Source organism: Larus michahellis, chromosome 4, assembly GCF_964199755.1.
Source record: "Larus michahellis chromosome 4, bLarMic1.1, whole genome shotgun sequence".
Lineage (NCBI taxonomy): Eukaryota > Metazoa > Chordata > Aves > Charadriiformes > Laridae > Larus > Larus michahellis.
In genome coordinates this window covers 38971309-38996571 of record NC_133899.1, presented here as the reverse complement: position 1 = coordinate 38996571, position 25263 = coordinate 38971309, and the positions used below count along the sequence as shown (strand labels likewise).

General features: G+C 40.0%; 1 protein-coding gene across 1 annotated transcript in view; it reads right to left on the bottom strand.

The window, feature by feature from the left end:
* Positions 1-6835: 6835 nt before the first annotated feature.
* Positions 6836-25263, bottom strand: part of CLMN (calmin) — a 72560-nt gene continuing 54132 nt past the window's right edge. Inside the window, exons 3-13 of the mRNA XM_074584102.1 lie at positions 24920-25015; positions 23330-23413; positions 20490-20582; positions 19002-19192; positions 16581-16774; positions 16131-16213; positions 13377-14696; positions 12136-12320; positions 10503-10560; positions 9459-9517; positions 6836-7927 (exon numbers count right to left, since the gene is read on the bottom strand). Of these exons, the coding sequence (XP_074440203.1) occupies positions 7774-7927; positions 9459-9517; positions 10503-10560; positions 12136-12320; positions 13377-14696; positions 16131-16213; positions 16581-16774; positions 19002-19192; positions 20490-20582; positions 23330-23413; positions 24920-25015 (2517 nt within the window). The 3' untranslated portion in view covers positions 6836-7773. The remainder of the gene's footprint in view (positions 7928-9458; positions 9518-10502; positions 10561-12135; positions 12321-13376; positions 14697-16130; positions 16214-16580; positions 16775-19001; positions 19193-20489; positions 20583-23329; positions 23414-24919; positions 25016-25263) is intronic.

Genomic DNA, 25263 nt, shown 5'->3' with positions numbered 1-25263 from the left:
TTCACCACCACCCCAGTCCACTTCCAAATTCCTAGTCACAGTGTCAGTTGCAAAAAAAACCCCCAAAACCCCCAAAAAATCACAAACTTTTTATTCTCCACTTAAGTGTAATTCATGACACCAATAAAAGCTACTGGTCTCAAATTCTATCTAGCGATTTTAAAGTTATAGTCATGAAGTCAGCGCTGCTAACAGGCCTGACTTACCAAATGTTCTAAATTCTCAACAGCAATTTGAATATTCTCTTACCACCTACAGGATTAGGTGTGTGGGAGGATGATCCAATAGACAGGTATCAGCTACTTGCAGGGGTGGTGAGAAGCATATTTGATTTTGTAGAAGGAACAGACGAATTTCTAAAGCCTGATACCCACCAAACTAATTAGAGAAGCAGCACTCCTACTACGTTCCCCATATACTATTTTCTTTCTCTCTGTTTATCCAGTTTAGGTATCTTTTTCAGGAGACAGATCATGGGGCTGCTTCTGAACGGTACCGCATCTCTGTCGTACTTTATTTTGCTTTTCTCATATACTGCAAAGGCAATTAAGGTGTAGGGGGAGGAACACAGTAAATATGAATCAGTACTGCACCAAGTAATTTACTGATCCACAAGTCTAAACATTTACGTAGAAGCAGGCCGGATGATAAACTGAACTGTAAGAACAGTATATAATTCAGCACAACTGTTTTTGTAACCTTTCCCATGGCTTGCCTTTATAATGCCAATTTCTATGCATTACTAAGTTACTAAATCTTTACCTTTATAAATAATTAAAATTCATTCTGCCTGGTGACTAGAATAAAAGTTTAGATTCTTCCTCTAAAATGAAATGTAACTTTTTGGGTAGGTGGGGAAACAATGCACTTTATGAATTTGCACTGTTTACTGAGGTCTTCCCTGCTAAAAAATGAACATCGTTTCTGGATGTGAAAACAAATTAATAAATAAAATTAATATATAATATTTTCTATATGATAATATAAATATCTAATATATAAATTATATATTGTAATGGCAATAGTGAATAAATAAATCAAATAAGAACAAAATGGTGATCTCTTCTGAACTGAGATGTTTGAGATATTTTCTCAGGAAGAAAAGGACAAACCCACAGATTAACAGATTATATAGAGGAAGCCTGTCCATTTATTTCAAAAGCAGAGATTTTATAAAAGAAAGTGGAACTATTTGCTAGTAAATACTATTCTTATTACAGCATAACAGTTTCTAAAAACGTTTCCTTTTCTAGTGTACCAACTATACACAATATATTTCTTTCTCACAAAAAATAAGTTTTGAGCAAGTGCAAACATTCAATACAAACCACTGATTGAAAGCATTCAGAAGAAATCTATTTGAAAATACACAAAAATGCATCCCCTTCAGTATATCTTTTGATACCATTCAAATCCTCCCAGAATTTGTTCTCATTTAAATAAGCAATATTCCTCACCACTTGCCAAAGAGAAACATGTGTTTTAAATATTACATTCCTTACTTACAAATTATTTCTTCAGTTTCCAAGTCCCTCATTAACTTTTTAGCAAACTAGCACTTTACAGATTACATTTTAAACTGGAGAACTTTTAACAAGAGGGCTGAAACAGTTTCTTCAGCTTTTTACACAGAAGAATACAATAGCACAAAGTGCTGTGCCGACTAAAATATGTTTTGTTTAAGACAAAAGCGGAAGTTGAAATTTTTTTATTACAATAAAATAGAACTTATTTGACTTGTGTAAGTTATTTGGCATTAAAAAATGACTGCATTATTTCACTCAAAAAATAAGCAGCATATAATTTGAAAGTTATGTGATTTAAACCAGACCAGTCATTTCTAACTAAACACTGGTGATTTTATGTTACAGTCTAATAACGGCTGTGGATCGAGACCCCCCTGTACAAATCGGTCTGTGGACACAGAGCAAATCTATTCTGTCACTCAAAAAGATTCCAGGAAGGCCCAGTGAAAGTCATGAAACTGCCTTCAGAATAAAATGTTACCTGACCTGAGCACAGCAGTGAAGGCCAGGATCCAGCCTTTTTGGAATGGTAGGTTTTAGTATTTTTCACCAAGGTAAAACTAATTATTGTTATTGTCCCTTCTAACCTTTTCATGAAGAAAGAAGTACGTTAATCACCCAGGGGCCAATTTTATGTTCCAGAGACATAAACGTAGACATTCCCCTCATGGTGAGAAAAGAACACAGGTCTCGTTTCCCAATACCAGCAGTAGCAGCTGCCTGGAAGGGAGTCATCAAAAGTGCCACTGAGGTGGAAGGAAGTTTTCCATGTCTCACATTTAGAGGAGGAAAGAAATACTTTGATGTTCCACAATTTCAGTTAAGATAACCCTGAAAGGGACTTGAAAATAAAAATGTTAATTTTTCACCCTTTGTGAGCTCTAGAGTTGTGTCAAGCAGTGGACAGAGTAAGCAAGTCACCCCATTCAGATTATGACTTTTTCCATATCATTTAGTGTGTGTATACCTCCCATCCTCCTGCATGAATGTCTTCACCATCTTGGGGCAGCACAGGTGGGAACAAGCCATACTGCAAGGTCCTCTTTAGATATAAACCTGGAACGTGAACAGTCGTAAGTTGGGCAGCTGTAAATTAGTGTTATCGGTGGTATGTCAAGGGGAAGAATTTGATGTTATTTACCTGACAAAATACTGCACAATGTGGAAATACAAAAACTTAAGGATTTTTTGCCCCCATTCGGATCCACTACCAATTAGCTCAATGGAAAACAGCAGGCAACCTGTAGCCGTTTGGGAACTTCCATGGCCACATTCCAGCCTGTAACCTCACTCTGATCTTCCAGCCATTCGTTCCCCCACTGCTCTTCTCTTAATCAAAAACGGACATGGATGTCAACTTCCCAGAAGGAAGAAGGGATTGATCCTGCAGAATTTAGGCAAACAAATACTATGCGCACAGAGGGGTTAACTGAAGTCAGTGGGATTGTTTGTGTATGTTGGATTTGAGGGGATCCAGCCGAAGGGCAATGCATAAGCTTCGGCTACTTCCTGGCCTATGTGATTAATGTTGATTTAAGTCCCCTCGGGGCCAGATCCTATAGCGTGTGCTTAGCACACAAATGCATTGCACTGACTTCCACAGAAGTCGAGGAACTGAACACATCACTGGATGCATTCAAGTTTGCGCTTGGCAAGAAGGGACTCCAAGTACTTAAAGCTAACATAAGTGATAATGCACTAGTATAACTATTATCTTGTTAGATGGCCAAAACAATCTTCTGAAGCTCTGATTCTGTGGGGGTTGGTGCAGAAAACCCTAAAAAAACCTCTGGGCATCATGGTACCCCTGTAAACTGTATGGACCACTACTTGGATAAAGAAGTTACAGTCATCCCGAGCTGGAGTCAACTGACAGTCTCCAGAAGATGTAAAGGATTTAAGTGTGTTTAGACACCAAATATCAACATGTAGAAATTTCAGCCTCAGGAAATTTTAATGGAAGAAAGTAGCTTAATCACTCTGTATATTTTGCAACTTTAGCTGAAAGTTTAACATCACAAAATGACATATTGCTATGCAGCTTTAAGAATCCCACAATTGTATTCAATCATTTCCCATGTTTTCCAAGTCTGCTGTTCATTAAAAACTCTTCTCCTGTTTGCAGTTTCCAGTTTTCAAATAGATGACACAACTGATGCATAGCTTAACGTTCATTCTCATGAGTCATAATTAATAAATAATCATATCACATACATAGAATTTTACAGGTACTCTTAAAATGGTTTTGCAGTTCTATTAAATATATAGATAAAATAATCACTGCTATATAAAAAAATCATTTTAAAACAGCTGAACTCTCAAGCTTTGCATAAAATTCTGTAGACACATTCATTACAATCTAGAAACTCAATAAAAATACATTTTAGAGCTCAGTCCATCAAAAATATTCATGGCATTGAAAAGTGATTGTCATTTTTTTACTGTAATCTGTGCTTGCCCTATCTTTGCACTTATCATTTCCTACACTTTGGCAAAGGCTATATTCAATTCAGTTTGTAGATTATGTGACTCTTTAACTCTTTTCTTCAGCTCTAAGACATCTGCCCCGTAAATGTTTAGCGGGGTTCTGTCTTTAATGGCGTATCTTTCCTTGCACTTTCTATAAAATCACAATGAGACACTTTGCAGTTCAGTTACATGACTACAATAACATTGAACCATCCTATTACAGTTGTCTCTCAGTCTTTACTGGTGCTTCTTTGAACACCAAACACCCTTTGTCCAGTGATCCTCAAGCACCTCCTGCCACTTACACTTCACAATACTCTGCTACCCACACGTTTGCTCAGCAAAAAACGGGTGTTAAAAAACGGTCTTAACAGATCGGTGTACCTGAATTCTGCTGCTTAAATCGAAATACCAAATGCGATCAGTCCAAGCTTAGCATTTTTTCACAAACTCAGGCAAAAATTCAGGAAAAAATTCCTTCTTCAGACAGCGCGCATATCTGTTGGAAAACAGATAGATGACAGATTGCCCACCAGCCTTTAAAACCTTTGCTGCATCAAGCCAGTCCTCTAGCCACCAGGTTAAAAGGAGCTTCGCCATAGTGAGTGCTTCACAAACAGCCTGTCAGACTGTGAGCTGGGAATAGGACACAAAGTCTAACAACAAGCAGTGTTTTCAGAACAGGGCACTTGTGTTGAGGGATTGGATCTTGCGCTGTGGAAGAAGAGATGCAGGCTTACAAGTCAATTTAAGTTGAGGGAGCTGCTGCTTATGCAGATGTCATTTTTTGTGGTTCCAAGTTAACGGCAAAACTCTGAAGACTTCACCCTGTTTTCAGGCACAGTTGACCATACCAGTTTTATTACTCTTAACTCTTTACCCTGGATCTTCTGAGCCATGGCATGGCTGAGTAAGGTAGACTGAGACTGTAAAAAAAAAAAACGATAGCCAAACCAACCCAAATATGGAAAGCAACTTAATGCCAAGTATCATGGACTAATTTAGTGATTTTTTACCTATTTTGCATGGACGAAACAATCTCCATCTCTTAGTTGGATAGGCTGGAAAGCGTATATCAGTTTAAGCATTGGGTGAGGTGATCAAGACAACTGCTGGATGCTGTTTGACATTTCAACTGCTCATTTCACTGTTTCAGTCACCGTTTGTCAGTGGGAGGCAAGAAAGAAAACCCTGGGTTTTCTCCCTCTTGGAAGAAAATACCATGTAATAAAGTTGCCAGCATCAGTGCATTTCCATTCACTTTTCCATTCTTTAGGGATGTCAGTTGTTCAGATGAGACATCCAACGACCTCCTCATTCTGATTTATTGTCTTGGGAGGAAGGAAAGAAGACAAGAACGGAGCTTATTTTATTTGATAGAACTTCGATAGCTGTAAAGTTCTATGAAGAGACTGTAATCCAACTCCAGATAATCTCTGCTGAAGACTAAGAAACGTGGAAGAACCAGAGAATAAGATACAAAGGCTCAGAAAAAGTTGTCATAAAACAAAGCCTACGAAGAGTGGCACATAATGAAGAGCTGTCAGCACTTTTGCTCCAAACTACTGTACATTGCTATTTGCTGCTATTAAATAGCTGCCATGGTATTCACTGGTTTTCAGGATGAGGATATAAAGTTTCTTGTATTAAGTTTTATTTTTTTAGGGAAAAAGCAGAAAGCCCTTCAATGTTATATTTTAGCCTACTTCAAGAAAGCATCTTCAAAAATTCTAACATAGATTTTCTTTTGGAAGAAAGGATCACTGTCTTCATCAACAAGCACAAACAGGTTCATGCATCACAAAACCAGGTGATTCAAAATGCTGAACATTTTCATCAGCAAGATGAAAAACTATTTTGTTTACTTATTTTGATTTACACTGAATTAAGTTGGGAAGTTTGGATCTGTTCCTCACCAAGCATCTTATTTTAAAGTTCATAGGGTGAATCCAGCTCTAGTCAACGGTGACAGGACAGAACAGAAAAGATTTCAGCTTTCTGTTGACTGCAAGAGGTTCAGATTTTTACCTTCAATGTTTAAGATCTCCTGCCATGCACTGCTGCTACTGAATTCTAACTGCAGCTCCTAAGAAAAATCCCAGGGAAACATAAAGCTATATTATAAAGAAGAATGAAGTGATGGACAGTTAGGGTTACCCCAGCAGATGACACGACTACAAATAGGTTTTAAATACCTGCAAATAAACTGGTATATATTCTGATGTGTCCTGACCTCAGGTACTATTACATCAGCTGAAAACTATGCCAGATCAGACATACACCTTATGCTAAAACAAAATATATAAGACATATAGTCACATGTTGTAACTTTCACTCAATGCAAATCATTAAAGCCCTCATTTTATGAAGCACATTGCAGTCAGCCTTTGGAATTTCCAAGTGGAAGCAGCAACATGATGAAGTCTCATAAAGCATACTATGAAACTAAAAACGTGCCGATGAAAAATAGTGACTTCACTAAAAATCACACAGAAAAAAGTTACTGCTATTAAACTGAATTTGAAGACTTCTCTTTTGTCCTGTAGTGCATGGGTACACCTCTGGCAAAAATCCTAAATCAAATATCATGTGTCCGCTGATGTGGACAAAAATCACAAGACGCAGAAGCAGCTCAACTGTGTCTACAGACAAGCCACAGAAGTCTCTTCACTTGCACTAGAAAGTCAATACAGGCTGCCAACATTTCTCTGTATTTAGTTTTATATCTGTCATTTCTTTCTCTATTCATTTGGGCACTTAAAGGATATTTCTAATCCTTTTACTATGCACTTGGGCCTTAACAGTAGCCTCAGCAAATTAGGTTGCCTATTATTTTTTTTGTACCTTCAAAAAAGAAATCTTCACACGATCTGGTAAATGAAAGCAGCAGAGAAAAGGGAGCAGATGAGGTACTTTAAAAAAAAATTAACCACAAAACCGTGTTATCTGTTCCTGATAAAATTATTAAGCTTCTTGAACACCTTTGCAAAGATGGCCACCATCAGTAATGTACAAAGTGTATTTATTCGGGTATTCTCTACAGAAGTTTCTGGACTAAGATTTCCCATATGATCCCTCCTGAGAAGCTGCTAGCCTACATGTTCTTCACACTTCTCCACACTCAATTTATTCCTGCAAATTAAACATTAAAAAAGGTGCAGCATAAAAATTAATTTAAATCCTAAAAAAACCCAAACTCCCCTACCCAAATAAACCATCAGCCTGATTTTGTTGGTCTACTGGACTGCCATTAGAATTGTAACCAGTTCCTGGGGTCAGCATGTTCCACCGCCTGCAGCTCTGCTCTGCCTCCAACTCTCTCAAAGAATTCCATGGAAAAAGCCTTTCTAGCCTTGCCCTTGCAGGTGGGCCAGATTTGTAGGCACGTCAACACCACCCCTCTTCCACAGCTGTCAGGCCCTACGTAAGTAATTGAAGCCAGAAGAATAATTTTTGAAGACTAGAGCTCTGAATTGTTCATTTTTCTACTGATAATTATCTGGTTTTATTTAGCATCTTATAAAGCAAGGCACAAATGTACAAAATCGCATCTACTAAGTCAGGTCATTTTTTATATATATTTACACAATTATCATAATATAAAATGTGCTTAGACACTGTCATAGCACAACAGTAGAGGAACCGAGGACAACCTGGTAATAAACACAAATACCAGCTCCTACGTTTCTGTTTGTGCTTCACCTGAAGGAACAGATTCATATGCAGATACGCAAAGCAATCCAGCCATCGTCCTTTATTTTCCCACCCCTCACAGAGATCAAACTTTGTTGCTAAGAAGCTGAGGAAGGAGTAAAAGGCAGTAGACCAGCACCCAGAAGAAAATGATGAAGTAGAATAGCTCTGGCTGCTCAGCAATTGTAATCTCATGACTTGGTGCTGGAGTCTCACTTGCTTCCAAGTCCTTTTTCTTCCTGAAAACGGGAGAGAATTTGATAAGAGGCACGAAAAGGAAGAAAAAAAACTCACTGTTAACATTTACTTTAAAGATCAGGGGGCAGACTAACAGACAGCAGTTTAATGAACCATTTCAATCCAGTCAGTTGGAGTCCAAGCTAGACTACGAGGTGCATAACGGGCTTTAGCAGTGTGTTTCCTTAAGAGTGCATAGCAATTAATCCTCTGAAAACTCTGGACAAACTCTCAGGTAGTTTAAATACGTGCCATTACAGTACAGTCCTGTGATGTAAGGTGATTTCTATCAGTCAAAAAGTTCCCCTTTTATATTCAGAATGGTAAACAGCTCTGGGCAACACATACCACATTCCACAATTTTACTTAGACACTGTATCTGACTCAGTATACTTTCTCTAAATCATCTACTTTCAGAGCTTCTTATGTCAGACACCAGAACATTAAACACAAAAAGCCCAAGACTTCCAGAAACCAATTAGAAGTTGGGGTTTTGTAGGACAACTCCAAAATCCCAGCCTTCCAAAATTCCAGCTTTGGTTCATAAGGGCGAAGCTGAGCTGAGCACTCACGAAGCCAAGAACAGGTCTTATTTAAAAAGGCACAAGATGGTACACTCATTTTATAACTTTGTGATACTATATGAATCACCCTCTGGCAGACTATTTTTTAAATCTACTTTTGGAGGAAACTGGCTTTTGGCCTGTTTTAATGAGTCCTTTTTCTGGCTTGGGGCATCCCGCTTTTTCAGATATTATACTGGATACATATCTTAAGTATTACACAAAACTTGCTCAGTATCAGCAGTCTGCAAACAGGCAGAACTGTGACAACTATTTTTTTTTAACAAACAGAAACGTGCGACTGGGTCACTAGATCCTGATAATATTTTGTGTGTTTTCTGCATTTAAATGCAAACATCATTTTAACTCGAAGTTCTGGGACACGCTACTCAGTATCAATATCAATCAAAAGAGGGAAAACATAAAGCAATCCTTATTTCTCATAGCTATGTAGACCCTAATACCAAAGAGATACACACTCTGAGTTCAGGGTCCATCACAGCACCCTAAGTCTAAACTAAACACATACACAAATTACAGGAACTGACGGGTGCTCTAACAGAGGCCAGAACTCTGTTGAATCATTTTTCCCTAGCACTGACCATGCTAAATATTGCCTTGACAGTCTTCCAAACCTGGAAAGAGTCATTACTGCCAGAGGACCTCATATTTGAAGTCCTCCCACTCTTTTCTTAGTCTGAAATATGCACCATGTGGGGAAAGTGCTCACAGTCTTTCTTGGGCAGCTGAATCTTTCAAGAAGCAGCATTTTAGTCAAGGGGGAGATCTAGCAATGAAGAGGTTTTGTACCTTACACCTATGGGGAATAAGGACTCCGAGCCGCTACACACAATGTCCAGTCAGTCTCTACCATTATAGTTAATCTTCCTTTCCCTTTGTAACATTCTTAGAAGTACCTAGGAGTTACGGATTCCTTGCAAAAGGCTTTGTCTGAATAAGAACCACTCACCCAATGATTAATGGATTTTCACCCATATCGGTCATCTTCTTGTTTTCACCACAGGTTTCCTTAAACAAACCAGGAATAGATTATATGAATAAATAAAATTCAGCATCTTGCAAAGAGGGAAGTTGTTTGTGCATCCTTTGCAGAGTATATCTAATGTGGGCTCATATAAAATGGTAAGTCTGCTTATAAATTTATTCCCTGCCAGTACGCACACAGAAAAGGAAAAAATTTGTGAAAGAAGAATTTTTTGCATTCAGCTGCTTTCATTCAGTTAATCAGGCTCCCCTCATTCATATATATTTCTAGTAGTTCTGACAGCATTGCAAAACCACAGCATCTATGTGAAACCTCTGTTTCATTGAACATTGGTGGCAGCATTTCCATAAAACTCCAAGAAGGTCACAATTTTATTTGGTGCTGAAAAGAGTTAAAAACTAAAAATCCAGAGCTCAGTCGTGTCGTGTGCTCTCAAGAAAACAGTGTGAATTACATCTGCCATTAAGGATGCAGTTTCACATTACAACTAGAATTCTTCTAGGGCTAGCTGCTGCTATTGAGAAATTATAATACACTACGACTGGGAAGGAGAGGGAAGGAGCTCAATCTTTTCTAAAAAGTGCAATTCAAGAGACACTCAGCATATTTACAGGGCCATGACCAGGATGCCGACGTACATACAGAGAATGCAAAAACTAAAAGAAACTGGAGCAGCAAATAAAGGCAGCTTCAAAGAAGCCGAATGTCGCAGCTCTACCGTTACGATGAAGTAAGCATCAAAGTTACAACAGATTTAACTGCAGTATTAGATACTCCTTTGGGGGTTTGTTCAAGGTTCTATGAGGTCCAGTTCCAAATATTTGGGAGAGTTCAATAAAGCTTTTCAGCTCTGCCTGGTTTTGGCAAAAAAAATTATTAGAAGCCACAGGGCTTTTGGATTATCACAGAGTTTATCTACAGAGTAGGACCCTTTTGCAGTATATGAACTTTTGGAGTTTAAGAGAAATAAAGAAACAGTGATAGAAAGGTAAACTTCCACATACTTACCTCAGAAGTATTAGGAGATCTTTTTCGGAGATGGATGTTGGAATCACTGTCGCTGGTTCTGAAACGTGTGTAAAACATACATTTTTTATGAATTTTTTAAATTCATAAAGCTAAGTTTTATTTTGACTTCAAAGAAAACCCTGGCAATTGCACATGCTAGTTTTAAGTTACGCAAAACCACAAATATGCATTGTTGCATGTATTAGAACACAGACTTGAATTTATCAGTAACATTAAAAATATAGCTTTGGGAAAATCTGACCCACAATAAAAAAGTCCATATGCTCAGATTGGAATCTTTTCTGAAAAATTATATCTGATAGGGGTTTTGGACCTTTGACATCATTTATATTTAAGTGAGAGTATACCCCAGGTTCTATGGCTGGCTGTATAAATAAAAAATTGACAGACCTTGCAGGGAACAGAAAGCTTGAAGAAGGCAATGGATTTTTCTAAGCAAATTCTTTCAAATTCATTAGAGTGCTTTTGTGATAAACACCAACAAATTACAGTTCATGTCCCACTCAAACACGTTACCTAAGAACTAAATTAGAACGCAAGAGGAAAGAGAAGTGAATGGAGAACAATTAGCTGAGTGTCCGTCTCTGTACCGGGTCTGGTTGGGGTGCAGATAAGTTCCCCTATGGCAGCCCCTATACTGCTCTGCTCTGTATGTGAAGCTGAACAGTGTTGGTAACACACCAGTGTTTCGGCTATCGCCGAGCAGTGCCCGCACAGCACCAAGGCTCTCCAACCCTCCGCAAAGGCCAGCAGGCTGGGGGTGGGCAAGAGGTTGGAAGGGAACATAGCTGGGACAGCTGACCCAAACTGACCAAAGGGATATTCCATACCATATGAGGTGTGCTCAGCAATAAAAACTAAGAGAAAGGAGGATGCTGGCAGAGGGACACACACACACTCTTGTTATTAAGGCATTTGTCTTCTGAAGAAACCACTACACCTACTGAGGCCCTACTTCCCAGGAAGTGGCTTGATATCATCTGCTGGTGGGAAGTACAGAATAAGTCCTTTTCTTTTTTGTCTCCTTTTGCGTTTCTTCTACACATGGCCTTTGCTTTTTTTTTTCATTAAATTCCTTTTACTTCAACCCATTAATTTTTCATCTTATTTTCTTCCTCCACCCTGCTGAGGATGGGGAGTGAGAGAGTGGCTTGGTGGGCACTTGGTGGCCAGCCAAAGTCAACCTACCACAGGTTCGTTCACTTGTTCATCGACAGAAAGAAAGGCCAACAAATATCTATTGGAATGAAGCAGTGTTACACTTCCACATAGTGTCACAATGCACATGGATTATTTCATTTACATTACAAAACACTCTTTCTATTGGAAAAACAGTTATAACACTGCCATGTTCAAAATGCACTGGGGTTCCAGTTTGGTTTTGTGTAGCCAAGTTTGTATAACAAAATCAAATCAAGTGCCATTGGCACTGAATCACTCATGTTTAAGATAAACACACATGCTTAAGATAAACACAGGAAGAAGCCAATGAGTCCCAGTACACTGCTCCTAAAAGAAGTCTACAAGAAGCATCCAATGGACAGGGCACACTTCAAAAGACCAGGCATTCATACCAGTTAGGTGTATTTAAGACAAAGTTAATGTAAAATACCTGGTAAATTCCTGACAATCGGCAATTTCTTCCAGTTTATCTTGTGACAGAGCAGTAGTGGCAACTTCTGAGATCTGCAAGTCATCTGCTTCGATCATATTTTTCACTTCTTCCTCCCTATTGCTACTTTTTTCGGGTCTCTTTATGGCTATTGATAAATCCTCTAGATGTTCTACTATGGCCTGCTGAAATTAAGAAATATTTTGCATTAGACAACAAGACTGTTTCCCTACCCTTCTAAATATCTTAGTGGTGTAACCTACTCAGAGGATAAATTGCATGTAGCACAAGACTGAAAGTCTCACTAAAGAGAATAAAAAGCAATTAATTTCTTGAAAATCGTATTAGATACACTGAGCTATAAAGTATCATCAGTTCAACATACATACAATTAGTTGTCAGTTCTTTTTATATAAGAAGGCATGGGTCTTTGAAGTAATCTGCTAAGACATTTTTTAATCTATCCCAAATTAGTCTTTGAAGCTAACAGCAAATTAACTTCATTACTCTAGTAAGTATCAGGACCAAAACATGTCCAAGCAACTTGTCTAAGCAACATGCAGAGTAACATTAAAGGGACATGCATTCCTGAAAAACACTGTCTAAAATTACTGTGCTGGAAAACGTGTAAGACAATTCAAAATCAGTGTCTGCAAGAAGAGAGGCAGTAGCAAATTGCCTAAATCCAATACACAGAATAATGACCAAAAACTCCCCCTGCTTTCTCCTCCTCCAGTGTAGACAAGCCTTCATTTTACCAACATAACTTATGCTACTCAAATTGGTTTAAGTTTTTGTAGTCAAACTTGTTTGGATTCTGACAGAAATTACCTTTGCCTGTATCCTTGCTATATTAGCAATACTACTTTCTGTTCATCTCATTACAAATTATTAAAAATACCCTCTATGATAATCTTTTATGTCTACAGATTATATAGGACTTTATAACTCAACTACTAAACTCTTAAACTACTTTAAAACATAATTAAAATCCATATTTTTGCAGTATTATTAGTATTAGGGCTTATTCTCTCTTTTAATGTCAGATCTTCTTAGGGATCTGCAATTCCATTCATTCCAGTAGAGGGCTGTGGCAAACAGCGTTACCAGACAGGAAACAAAGTACCTTTTACATATTTTTCTAAAACATTGCAAAATGAAAGCAAATGAAAACCACTGAGGTCAGATGCTAGTCCTCCATATATGCACAAAGAAATGCTGGTAATAAAAAAATTAAATACCTCAGGATGTTGTGGAATAGTGGAATCTTGGTGGTTGATAGCCTTTTTGCCATCTTTTTCAATTTCTAACTCTTCTCCTACTAGTAATGGCACTTCTTTTTCATCGGAAGAATTTATGTGACTGTTAATGTCCGCTGTTTCCTCCTCACCATTCTCAGTATCCATTTCTGATGGAGGGACACCACCTAGCTTATTGCCTAAGTCTGGCTCTGGAGCATCTTCCTCATAGTTCTGTTCTGGTAGGCCCTTCTCATGTAAAACATCCGTTACTGTTTCAGAAGAAGCTTTGTCATTTCCAGTATCATAACCTTCAATACAAGGTTCAAGGTAAGCGTCCAAAACTGCTGATATGGGAACATTATAATGTGGATAATAAAAGAGATCATGGGGTATTACAGACACTTTCGAAGAACTGGGTAGCACTTCTTCTGAAGACTCAACTTCATCAGAGCTGTCCAGATCTTCTGAGGTTTTAGGTACATCTGAGAGAGAGTCATCAGACGTTTCATGCTGTGTAGATAGTTCTTGGCTTTTGAGATTAGAACCATTCAGTGAACAATGGTTAGTTTCTGTTGTCTCAAAGAGAGGTGATTGCTTTGTATGTTCATTCTGTGGAAGTTTCAGTATTTCCTCATTTAGAAGATGAAGAACGTACTGATGCGTATCTTCTTCTTTTGAGGTATCTTCTGGTAAAAGAATTGAAGTTTGGGGTTTGGTCTCTTCTACTTTATTTATGGATTCATCTGTAAGTATACCTGAAGTCCAGGATAATGGACTCAAAGAAGAAGTGTTGGCTGAAAGGCTCTTAGTTTCGTTATCATATTCCGTAGAGGTCTCTTTAGTTAGTTCTTCAGAGTAGTCTTCAAAAGAGTCAACAGAATTTTTCTGATCTGTCAGAACAGCTGGAGAAAGCTCATCGTTGTGTTTCAGTGGATCATAAGCTGTGCCTCCATCACCTGGCATGAATTTATCACTTAGAACCTCCCAAGAGGAATTGGAATCAAAACTGACAGATCCTGTAATTTTCAGTGAGGTAGGCCTCTGAGGCTCCTCTTCAGACATTTCCTGTGCATCACCTAACACGTGACTCAATTTCCCATTACATTTTTCAGGAACGGTTTCTGATGGAATGCTCTCAGGTGTGTCATGAATATGAACCTTTGGAGGAGCAGGATGACTCCTTTCGTGATTAACAGTATACATGTTTTCTTCACTTTCACTTAAAATCAAAATTTTGCTCTCTTCTTCTGAAGGTGTGTCTTTGATGTGGACATATGTGGACTCAATTGGAAGCTCCTTGTCAGGATCTGTAAAGTCTTCCTGTAAGTGATGATACACCATTGAAAGACAAATCATACCTCAGACACCATTTTACTTTTCCCAAACACTACAGAAAGAGTAACTACCTAGCCCATCACCTCATTACCTTGTGAATGGCCAATGACTCACTTATTTTGAAAGTAGGGAAACCAATTTGGCAAGTCAAGTGAGTTGAACAAAGCTCAGTGTCAAGAAGACACTTGTACAGGATGATTAGAAGGCAGACAAGCCTACTCCTCAGTTGTTAATGTACTCATCTCTCCCTGCTGCACCTGTGGAGACAACTGACTTGGCTTTTTGACGCAATCCCAAACCTTGGGAATAAAATAAATCTAACAAGTCAACTAAATCCACCGTGAAATATATTAATATGCTAGATTATTCCATTCCAACAGACTGTATTTTTTTAAAAAGTAGGCTTTTTCTTTGTCCATTAAAATGCCCACAAGTCTTAATGCCAACAAATCTTAATGCACATCTAATCTAATAATCATAATTAGATTATTATAATTTAATTCCAGTGACTTTAGTAATGCCCACTGATTTTATAAGATAAAAAATACATACCAACTAGAACCTTCAGTCAAGAAATGAGAGGAAATGCCTTTTCTGTAGGAACCATCATTTACGTGCAGGTACTCTGGCAGAAAAACTTACCCAGCTACTCGAGGGACGCTGAGTCCCTTAGGAACCCTTTCAACCCAAGACGACTATGTTGAGCTAGGTTTGTCTGGAAGGACGAACAGCCTCCAGAACAGTTTTTTCAACTTATCTTCTCCAGTTCCTGGGACTTCCCATTTTTCCTAGAGTTTTCTGTCTCCTGTCCTTTAATTGCTCTATAAGTTTATCCTCTGTTTCTCAAAAAAACCTTTGTCAATCCCTGTCGCTGTCAGTCCCTGCTTGCTCCTCAGTTTTTATTTTTGATAAAGTTTGCATTACAATCCTGGTCCTTTAAGCTGTAGTTTATTTCATGCTTACAATAAGTACTTGTGACTGCTGTATTGGCAAGATTCAACCTCTGGTATCTTGCGTCTAATACCATATCTGCTAAATTTGGGTTGATTATGGCTCTCAAACTTGAGAAGATAGAAGTCACAATGAAATTCAAAGTCCAACGAATCACCATAGATGAAGGGATAAACTCCAGCCTTATTCTGAGAGTAATATAGCAGAGTAGTAACCAGTTCTAACCTCTGAGAGTTAGAATCGGATGTAAATGTTTAAAAGCACAGTTCTATCTCAAGCATTTTAGCAATCGCCAATGAAAGCCCCTTTGACTGGATTTAACAAAAATGTGAAAAATTAAAACTGAGTTTGTAGTTTATTTTAAATAGCTTAGAAAGAGACCTAGAAGATAAATACAGCAATATCTGACTTTATTAAGTACGCCAAAGCAAATTAAAGAAATGATGTGATGTAGGAGTAAACACATACCCCTTCCAGCTCCGGGAAGTGTTCCAGAAATTGCGCCACGTATGTCACAATTGACTGCTCGTCGGGTGACTCCACCATGATATCTATGGGGACAGACGCAAGGGGCTTGAGCATACACGGCTATAAAATGCTCTTGCAGAGGCACAGATCATCAGACAGTTACCCAGCCTTTATGATGAGAGAAATAACGGCTACACAGGCTTTTCTTTCTCTGACAGATCAGAGAAGGTAGAATCCTATCCACCCCCAAGGAGCTTACAAATATGACTGGAAGCATACAACTACAAGCCAGTGACCAATTAATTTGTATTTTTCTTATCAATCAGCCCAACACACTGATCACATCAACAGCCTAATCACTGGGAGGTTTTTGGTAGGTATCACAATGCAATACTGATTAATTCATGCTAGTTTGAATGTTACCCAACAAAGCTGATGTAGGCATTTCACCTTCTGGTTCTAGGAGCCGAGGAACACCCAGCTTATTTTGTGCTATGCTGAAAGCATCCTCCAGGTTTTCTCGAGCCGATTTCTCCAGTGCTTGCTTCATGTCTACCAAGGTAGACTCTATTGCTTTTATGATAGCTAAGAAAGCAAGGCCACTCCTCCAGCTGCTGGCAAAGTCCTGAACTGCGACACCGTACCTGAACAGAATTACGTATAGGTTACATGAGTGGTTGTGTTACAAAATCCAAAGTAAAGGCATCATCGTTTTCAAAGACTCCTGAAAGTCAAAAGTAAGGTTCCTGAGTTGCGCTAGTCACGTCTGAGATCTTTTTTGGATTTTGAAATGCACAAAATACATCCATAAAACACCAGGATTCACAAACTGGATCTGTGTGGCTAACAGCTGACATCAACCTGCTTGTAGGAAGTAGTTAGTAAAAACAAAGCCCTCAAGAACTCAGCAACCACATTTAACATTCACAAAACCAAATGTCCCTGTGATTCCTGTTTCTGTTGCTCTCCAGCATTTTAATGCCATAGCTTGGGAAGACTGCCAACACTTAAGTATTTAAAAACATAAGCATAAATGATTCACATTCCTGTGTACTTGGCCTTCTATAGCAGAAAACTGTGTGTTGCCAAATGCAAATGGTGTCAGTATATGTATAAACCACAAGTGTGTTAGATGCCGAAAGTTTTGGAGGAAAAAACAACCATTGAACTTGCAATGAAATACAGCTCCAGAACAGAAAATTCTGCACAGGTCATTGGATAACAGGATTACAATGACGCTATTATGTTTTTAATAGTGCAGCTGCAAGAACAAATTTCTCCTCTTAGATGTTCTCAAATTGTACCCCTTTGACTGGACTGAAAAGTCGGTGGCCTTTACTTTTCTGGTCCTCGCTTTCCTTGTACCCGTTAACGACATTATCAGCATTATTTTGACACTAAAACTGTGCTTCCATTACGGACTGCACTGGCAGCAGTAAACTACAGATCTCAGTGGGAGAAGTTTTATCTACACAACGAGCACCCTTAACTTCACTGGAGATAACCAAGGGATGATGTGGCCCACAGGACCAAGTATTTAGGATATAAATTTTTATCTTCAACACTAGATGCAGAACGTTTGTGTTGATAGGCAGATTTGGACATATAAATCCATAAACAGACAGAAATGCCAAATACTCATCTGTCCAACTTATATAAGTAAGTTTAACCCATGGCCTCTTTAAAACTCTCTGGCAGTCATTGCTTCAGGTAACAGTATATGTAAAATACACTCCAAGCATTAACACATGCACTAGACATCTTACACTAAAGTTTTTTAACCCAAAAGTAACTCTGCCAGGTTAAAGCATTACTAGACAAAATGCTTTGGCGAAAGAACTGCTTTTTTATTACAGAGGACAGAGATGTGTTGAGCAATGGAAATGGACCCAAACATTACAAGTTCATGAGGAGCAACTCAAGATTCACCCCCTTCCTCTCTAAATTTTGAATGATAGGATCATAGAACAGTTTAGATTGGAAGGGACCTTAAAGATCATCTAGTTCCAACCCCCTGCCATGGGCAGGGACACCTCCCACTAGACCAGGTTCCTCAAAGCCCCATCCAGCCTGGCCTTGAACACTTCCAGGGATGGGGCAGCCACAGCTTCTCTGGGCAACCTGCGCCAGTGCCTCAACACCCTCAGAGTGAAAAATTTCTTCCTGATAACTAATCTAAATCTGCCCTCTTTCAGTTTGAAGCCATTACCCCTCATCCTATCACTACATGCCCTTGTAAAAAGTCCCTCTCCAGCTTTCTTGTAGGCACACTTCAGATACTGGAAAGCCGCTATAAGGTCTCCTCGGAGCCTTCTCCAGGCTGAACAACCCCCCTCAGCCTGTCCTCAGAGGAGAGGCGCTCCAGCCCTCTGATCACCTTTGTGGTGAGGAAAGAGGGACTCTAATATGGGCTCTGTCCTTCAAGGCACTCTGCAGCACACAGAGAAGCTCCCTCAGGGCTGCTGCTTAATTCAAAAGGCTGTTGCTAAAGTCTTTCAATATATTTATTTTTTCAGTTCACCCCGTGTTTATGCCTACCCTTTCATTAGCAAAAGGTATCAAATAGACTGCATGAAAGCCAGGGGGCAGGGGGAGGAGGAACAATCCTGTTTTAAATAGCTCCAAGCATATTAGTGCAAGTTAACATTTAACACTCAAATCCTGAGGCCAGCAACGCACATGGCTTCAAGGTCAGATGGCCACTGGAGACACCCAGCTGTAGTGATCTACCCGCCCTGCAGAGACCTTGCGCCTGCAAGAAGCAGCCACAGCACATGGTAACACACACAGAGGGCAGGAGAGAGAACACAGATTTAGCTTCAAAAGGGCAGGTGGCAAAATACATTTTTCCATGAGGCTCTGTTAGCTTACTTTCTGGTTTTCCTCTGAACCCAGATTAAAAGGGCTCTGATGGCTTTCCGCTGGTCCTTCACAGTAATGGACATGTTTCTCTCCACGCTGGGAGTGCTGGGGTGGGACGTGTCTGACTCGGGACCGCTGGGCCCAGAGGAGAGGCTGGAGGAGGAGGAGTTCCGGTTGAGGTTGCCCGTCAGCTCCTTAATCTGCAATAAAAGGTGAAACACCCAGTGCTCTGGTTTAACGCCGGCTGCACGGAGAACTTTAGTGCTTGTTTTCATGCAAACTTGAAAGATAACAGTGCCATAACTGAATTTTAAGAGGTAATTATAGACCTGCCCATTATAACTCTGGACTTGTATTGCACAGGCGTGACAGGCAGCAGCAGCCCAGCTGGTAACCCCGGGAAACAGAAAGGGCAAGGTACCAGTTCAGGCTGAACTGAGCAAATTCATATTAAATGGAAAGCAAAGAAACTTGTCCTTGAAAGAAAAGTTAGTTTAACTGAAATTGTTCTTTCTTTTCCCAGGACTTGCTTGAGTGAAATTTTTTTAGTCAAGAAAGGGTGACCTGCAGCAGCGCTCCTGTCCTGCTCAGTGTTGATATTTGAGTCCAAATCATCCACTCTGCTGCTTTGAGGTTCCCCCTATCCTCCCTCTGCTGCTGGGGCAACAGATGCTGGTCACACCATCTCTGCCTGTGAGTCTGTCTGGCCAAAGCGGTGCTGTGTCCCACTGTTCAGCTCGAGGAGCCCAGCCAGGGAAAGAAATCCCAGTGCAACTTCGAGATTGTTTTTTAAACCACTAGCCATTTTAGAAATGAGTCCAAGAGAATGAAAGAGCCGCACAGTCTTATGAGAGCTGCAGAAACCCTCCCTCCATCTCTCTCTGTTCATTACAATTTGGTATTGTCTAGAAGGACATTTTCAAAATATGTGTAGATTAGGGAGCAGTTTTAATCTAAGCCTGGGGCTAAATCAATTTTCAGGCTCAAATCAGTTTTATCAGTTCCAGGCCCTTCAAGATCTTTCATTTGGCTCTCTACATCAGTTGTGAATTTTTGCCATGTTGAGTAAGTCTCCGGAGATCAGTGATTCTACGTGGAATTTCCCACCACATTGGACCAAATCCAGAAAAGGTTAGTGAAAATAAACTGTGACCTGGAACCAAACCCAAGACGTTGGTTCAGCTCCAGGGAATCTGGAGCAGAACCCTGAGAAGGCACAGGAGAGAAGGAAAAGTAGTAATCTGAAGCTCTAATTCTGGTCCAAGTCAAACAAGGGCTTAAATTATCTCCTATTTACACCAAAATACGTCCAATGAAGTAAAATGAAAGCAGCTGCAGGTATAAAATTAGCGTATATTAGGAGGGAAAAGCTCCGGTTTAGCATGCTTAATTATGTTCTTTAGGATTAAAAATCAATTTAAAAATCAGTATTCAGCTGGAATAGATTGATACTATGAAGATTGTTCACTTATGATTAAAGTATTCAAGTTTTATTACCTGAAAAAACAAGATTATATTCCATATTAGTCCAAGTACCAGAGAGGAATTTCCATCTGCTATTTCTGCTGCATCGATGCTAACAAGCTTTACCTGTAGAAGAGATCATAAATTCAGAGCTGAATTCAAAGAAGCAAAGTGAAAAATGCACTGAGACTACTGAATATGGCCAGAACACTTCTGCCACTGACTGGACAGCCAAAAAGCAAGACTGAAATCTTGTGTTAATGATAATTTGCCCTGATCACAACCACCCTGCTCATGGAACTCTTATCGCAAGCCCCCAGGCCTGGTCTCCAGAACAGAAGTGACCTCAGTTCTGCACCCTCAGGACCACAAACGTGTTTCTCCATACAAAAAAGGAACGAGATGGTGCCCCCTCCAGTGGATCCTATTCTTAAAAAGTAGAGAGTCGATTCTCATACAAAAATTAAAATCCTAATAAGATCTGCTTACTTCTGTTTTGCTATGCATCTCCCTTCTCCTTGCTTATCTCACCTTACACAGCTTGTCAGAGAGTTCTGATTAAATCAGTTAGCAAAGGATAGAGTTGCCTAATCCAAGCAAACCCTAGACTTTCCCACACTGTGGTTTCTTCCACCTGATAACACCAGGATGTTATTCTCTTAGACGACACATGCCTTTGGCAAAGGTCATGGAGGAGGGAGGAAGCAAGGAAGCTGTCAGTACTGCACATGACACCCAGACCCAGTTAAACCTAGCATACAGCCCGTTTCTCACTGAGAAGTCCTGTACACGATGAATCACTTTGCGGCGCTTTACCCTGCTGCCCCAGTTCCACAGAAGTGTACGCTGACGGGTTCCACCCATTGTGGTTTATTATCTAACCCTGAAGCTCTTGGCAGCCAAGGCATTTTGCCAACACTTTCATCACCACCCTTCACTAACCGGTTTGGTTAAACAGGGAAAAGGAAAGCAAAATAACTTTTTATCTAGTGGTTCGCACAACAGTTTTCAATCTTAGCAAGAAGACACCTCTAGCTGTCATATTTCAAAGCTCACATTTCTTGCTAGCTCCAAGGTATTGGGCACGGGAAAACCTTGAAGACCTAGTACATTTGAATAGCAGTTTCTCCAAAATGTGGAGCAAGTGGTATCTACCATTAGACTGCTCCCAGTGTCAGCTCTGTCCTCTTACTGCTGCTTATGTTTGTCACCCAGCCCAGTAGAGATGCCCGGCTGTAACAAAATGGCTGTTTACTCTTAAGAAAACAAGAAATCCATAGAAAAGTAGGTGTTTTAGCACCGCTAATTAAAGGCCGCCTGTCCTCCTGCCCGGTCTTGCTCATCGAAGCTCTGGGTTGTTCCCTACAGAGCTCCTGGCAGCCAGATGTGCTTCAGCTGCAGCTCTGCAATGTGTTGATATCAACAGAGAAAAAAATCTCATCTGCCAGTAGGCCTTAGCTGGATTGGGTAGAAATCATCAACTGGGAAACTGTTAAGAATTCTGAGAACTTGTAAAATATTTCTTAGCAGTTCTATAGCAGGACACGTAGACCCACACATTTAGGGCCAGAGCAGCCCCTACTGGTGGAGCTGCCAAAAGGAGACTGGAACACCTGGAAGTTACCGGATAACTTCTTGACTTTTCACATCATCTCCTGGGGAAAAAGGCCAAGGAGGTTAAACCTCCCACTTCTACCAGGTCATAAGGAATCCACGAAGGCCTCACGGTATGCTCGTTCCTGCGCCGGGGTTGCAGTGACTCTCCTGCGTGACTAGCCCTGCTGCAGGATCTCTGGAGCAAGAGCTAAGCTCATTGCAGGGAAGCAGCAAAGTGGCATCAGTTGCTGCTGTGACATTCCATGCAAGGTAGGGTTTTGCCCCCGTGTACACACCGGATCCCTCCTCACCCATAAAGGTTAAACCCTATAGAGCCCTTGCACCCTGGAGTCAATAGGATCATCAATTACATTTCTTTCCCAGATGGTATAGTGAAGAAGTTGCAAAACTTTATTTCAGATACTAGATAAAAAAATATCTTTCCGTACAGCAAGAATGCTGCCGTCCTTTATAGGAAATAATCCAACATTTCTTCTCTCTTTCTGAAAGATCTAGGTATACCATGTATAGGAGTTGTTACATGGCTGGGACTTCTCTTGACCCCATTACTTCTCAGCATTTTTCGAGAGCAGACAGCCTTAAAGAAACAGGCTACCGCCACAGGGCTTTGGAATAAAGCCCTAATGGGAGAAATTAAAAAAAAAAAAAAAAAAGGCATGAATCATTTCAAGCTGCAGGGTCTGATCTTGCTTGGTCACTTACAACTTTAGGAGGTGATGTTGCAGTAGTGCCACACGGACTACGAGGGAAGTTATATGCTTATAAGGTTTTGATTCCTGGAATTATGCATTTATGTCATGTTGCCAGATTTAATTTTCTCTTGCCTTTGACTCACGATCAGCTGCTGCAGCAGTTTACCAGATAAATACATGATTTGTAATACTGAAAGTATTTCTGATGAAAGAAAGGCATCTACATTCAACGTAACCGAAGTAATGCCACTAAGACCCAGTTCATAAAGATTACTTGCATTTCTTTTTATTTTCTTTTAATATTGGGTTCCTGATCCTTTAATCCTGTTGAACTTTTACATTATAAAATGAACAAATAATCCTTGTTTTAGACTCTGTAGGTGTTCTCTTTGGGCATTTTTATGTGGCTTTTCAGCCTTGCTGCTAAGGTAAGTCACAGTGCCTTTAAGCGGTACATTCCTCTTCCGTACACGCAGCACATCAGACTAGTTACAATTACAACGATTACAATTTGCAATATACATCAAGAGAAGATATTAAGACCAGCCTTTTGAAAATACTCACGTTACTGTCCTCCAAGAACTTAAGTGCTTTGGCTATGTTGTTCAAACGGAAAATGCGATGGGTTGAAGATTTGTACTCGTGCATCTAGAAAAAAATAAGAGCCGCGCTGGTTTTAGAAATGCTGGAATTACTCACCACTACATACAAAGCTTAGAAAACCTACAAACACAGAGGCAAATTAAAGTTAAGGAAATCTACCCATATAAAATTATTGCCATCTTTTCTGATCAGTAAAGTGCTTCAACTACATGATCTGCCCTTGCTGTAGCAAAACAGGGTTGGCAACCAGCGTTCCTGCTCTCCAGATGTTATCACTCTCTTGGACCTGCCACGTTGATTATTTATGTAATCGCTCCCCAACCGTGTTCAGTCACAGGATCAAATTTACCTGAAAATTTGTAATAATAGATTTATTTTTTTGTGTGTTTTGAATTATATTAAATGATCCTAATTAGGAAACGTGAGCAGTTTCTGTAGCAGGCACAGGCAGGTGGGAGGCAGAAACCTTAACTTTGGCAGAGATGAGACAGATTTGTTGCATGCCTGTCTCCCTGCAGTACCACTTTGGCACACTGTTTTTATCACACCTAACTGCCAGCGCAGCAAGTCCGGCCAGCAGACCTTACCTCCTTCCTTGCCCTTCGCCCTGACCTCCCGGGGCACAGCCTCAGGATGTGATCCCCCCTTCAACTCCTTTCCAGCCTGGCTCTCAATACAATCTGTCTGAATGCACACAAGGGACGCTGCTGCTTCTGCTACAGCTCCCCAGAACTGCAAGAATATTAAAAAAATAAGGTGTGACCACAGTGGACATTCACGCTGCAGCATGCAGGTGGTTCAGTCACTGTAGAGCACCACCAGGTGATTGCAAGTGCATCTGCAGCGGTGAGATGGCTACAGAACGGGTCTCTCCTCTTACCCAAGTGTGCCACCACACAACCTTGCTGACACGGTTGATATAGAAAGAAAACATTAAAGTCAACTGCAATTGGCCGTTTGTATTTGCACTGGGTGTTTCCATTTCTGGTATGCGGAACTTTAAACAGCTCTTACAAAGCAAGGAGGGGAGAAAAAGATTCTGATAAGTGAAGCTTTGCCCTTCTGATTGAGACCAAATCAGTAAGTCTAATGAAACCTGAGCCAGGATACCGGAACTAAACTCACAGCTACACCAAGCATCAGCAGACCTAGTGAGTGTCATAATGATCTTAGGCAAAACAGAAACAGAATTCATGAATTAAAAAAAAAATGCAGTAAATATATCTTTTCTTGGTAATGTGACTTTGGTGATCTCCAAATGGAAAATGGGAGCATTAATGTATTAAAGCCTTAAAAAAACTGAGGGGTAGGAACATATACACAGATCGCACACCATTTACACCTCATTGTTATATATTTTCTTTAAATGTAAGCTACAACTCAGGACACCAGCCTGTAACATAAGGAAATCACAACAAAGTTGCTGAAATTCTTATTACTATACCCAAGACACAGGACCAAATGCACCCTTATTCCTTGGATGTCCATACGCTGTTGCAGTAACATAGAGAGCTCTACACCTACAGAGGTTTCTCCCTCTTGTATACATACCAGCTTTTGTCCTGACAGGACTTCCAGTAGCGCCATCAAGATTTTGCCATCTTGTATATCAATAAACAAGTCTTTCACTTTCAGAGGAGGCTTGCACTGTGAAGAAAAGAATCCAGGTAGCTTTTAAAGCAATACTGCTTGGTAAGTCACCACGATTTCAGACAGTAAGGAGGAGAACTTTACAAGACAGAGATACTAGAAATAAATCTTAGCCTGCAGGAAGAAAGGGCTGGCTATTCTTCACATCAGTGGCAATCCTGTGCTAGGAATGTCGGGGCTAAAACTCACGTAACTGAGATCAGACAAGGACTTATTCCAGATTTCCCATAACAGAATCACACCCT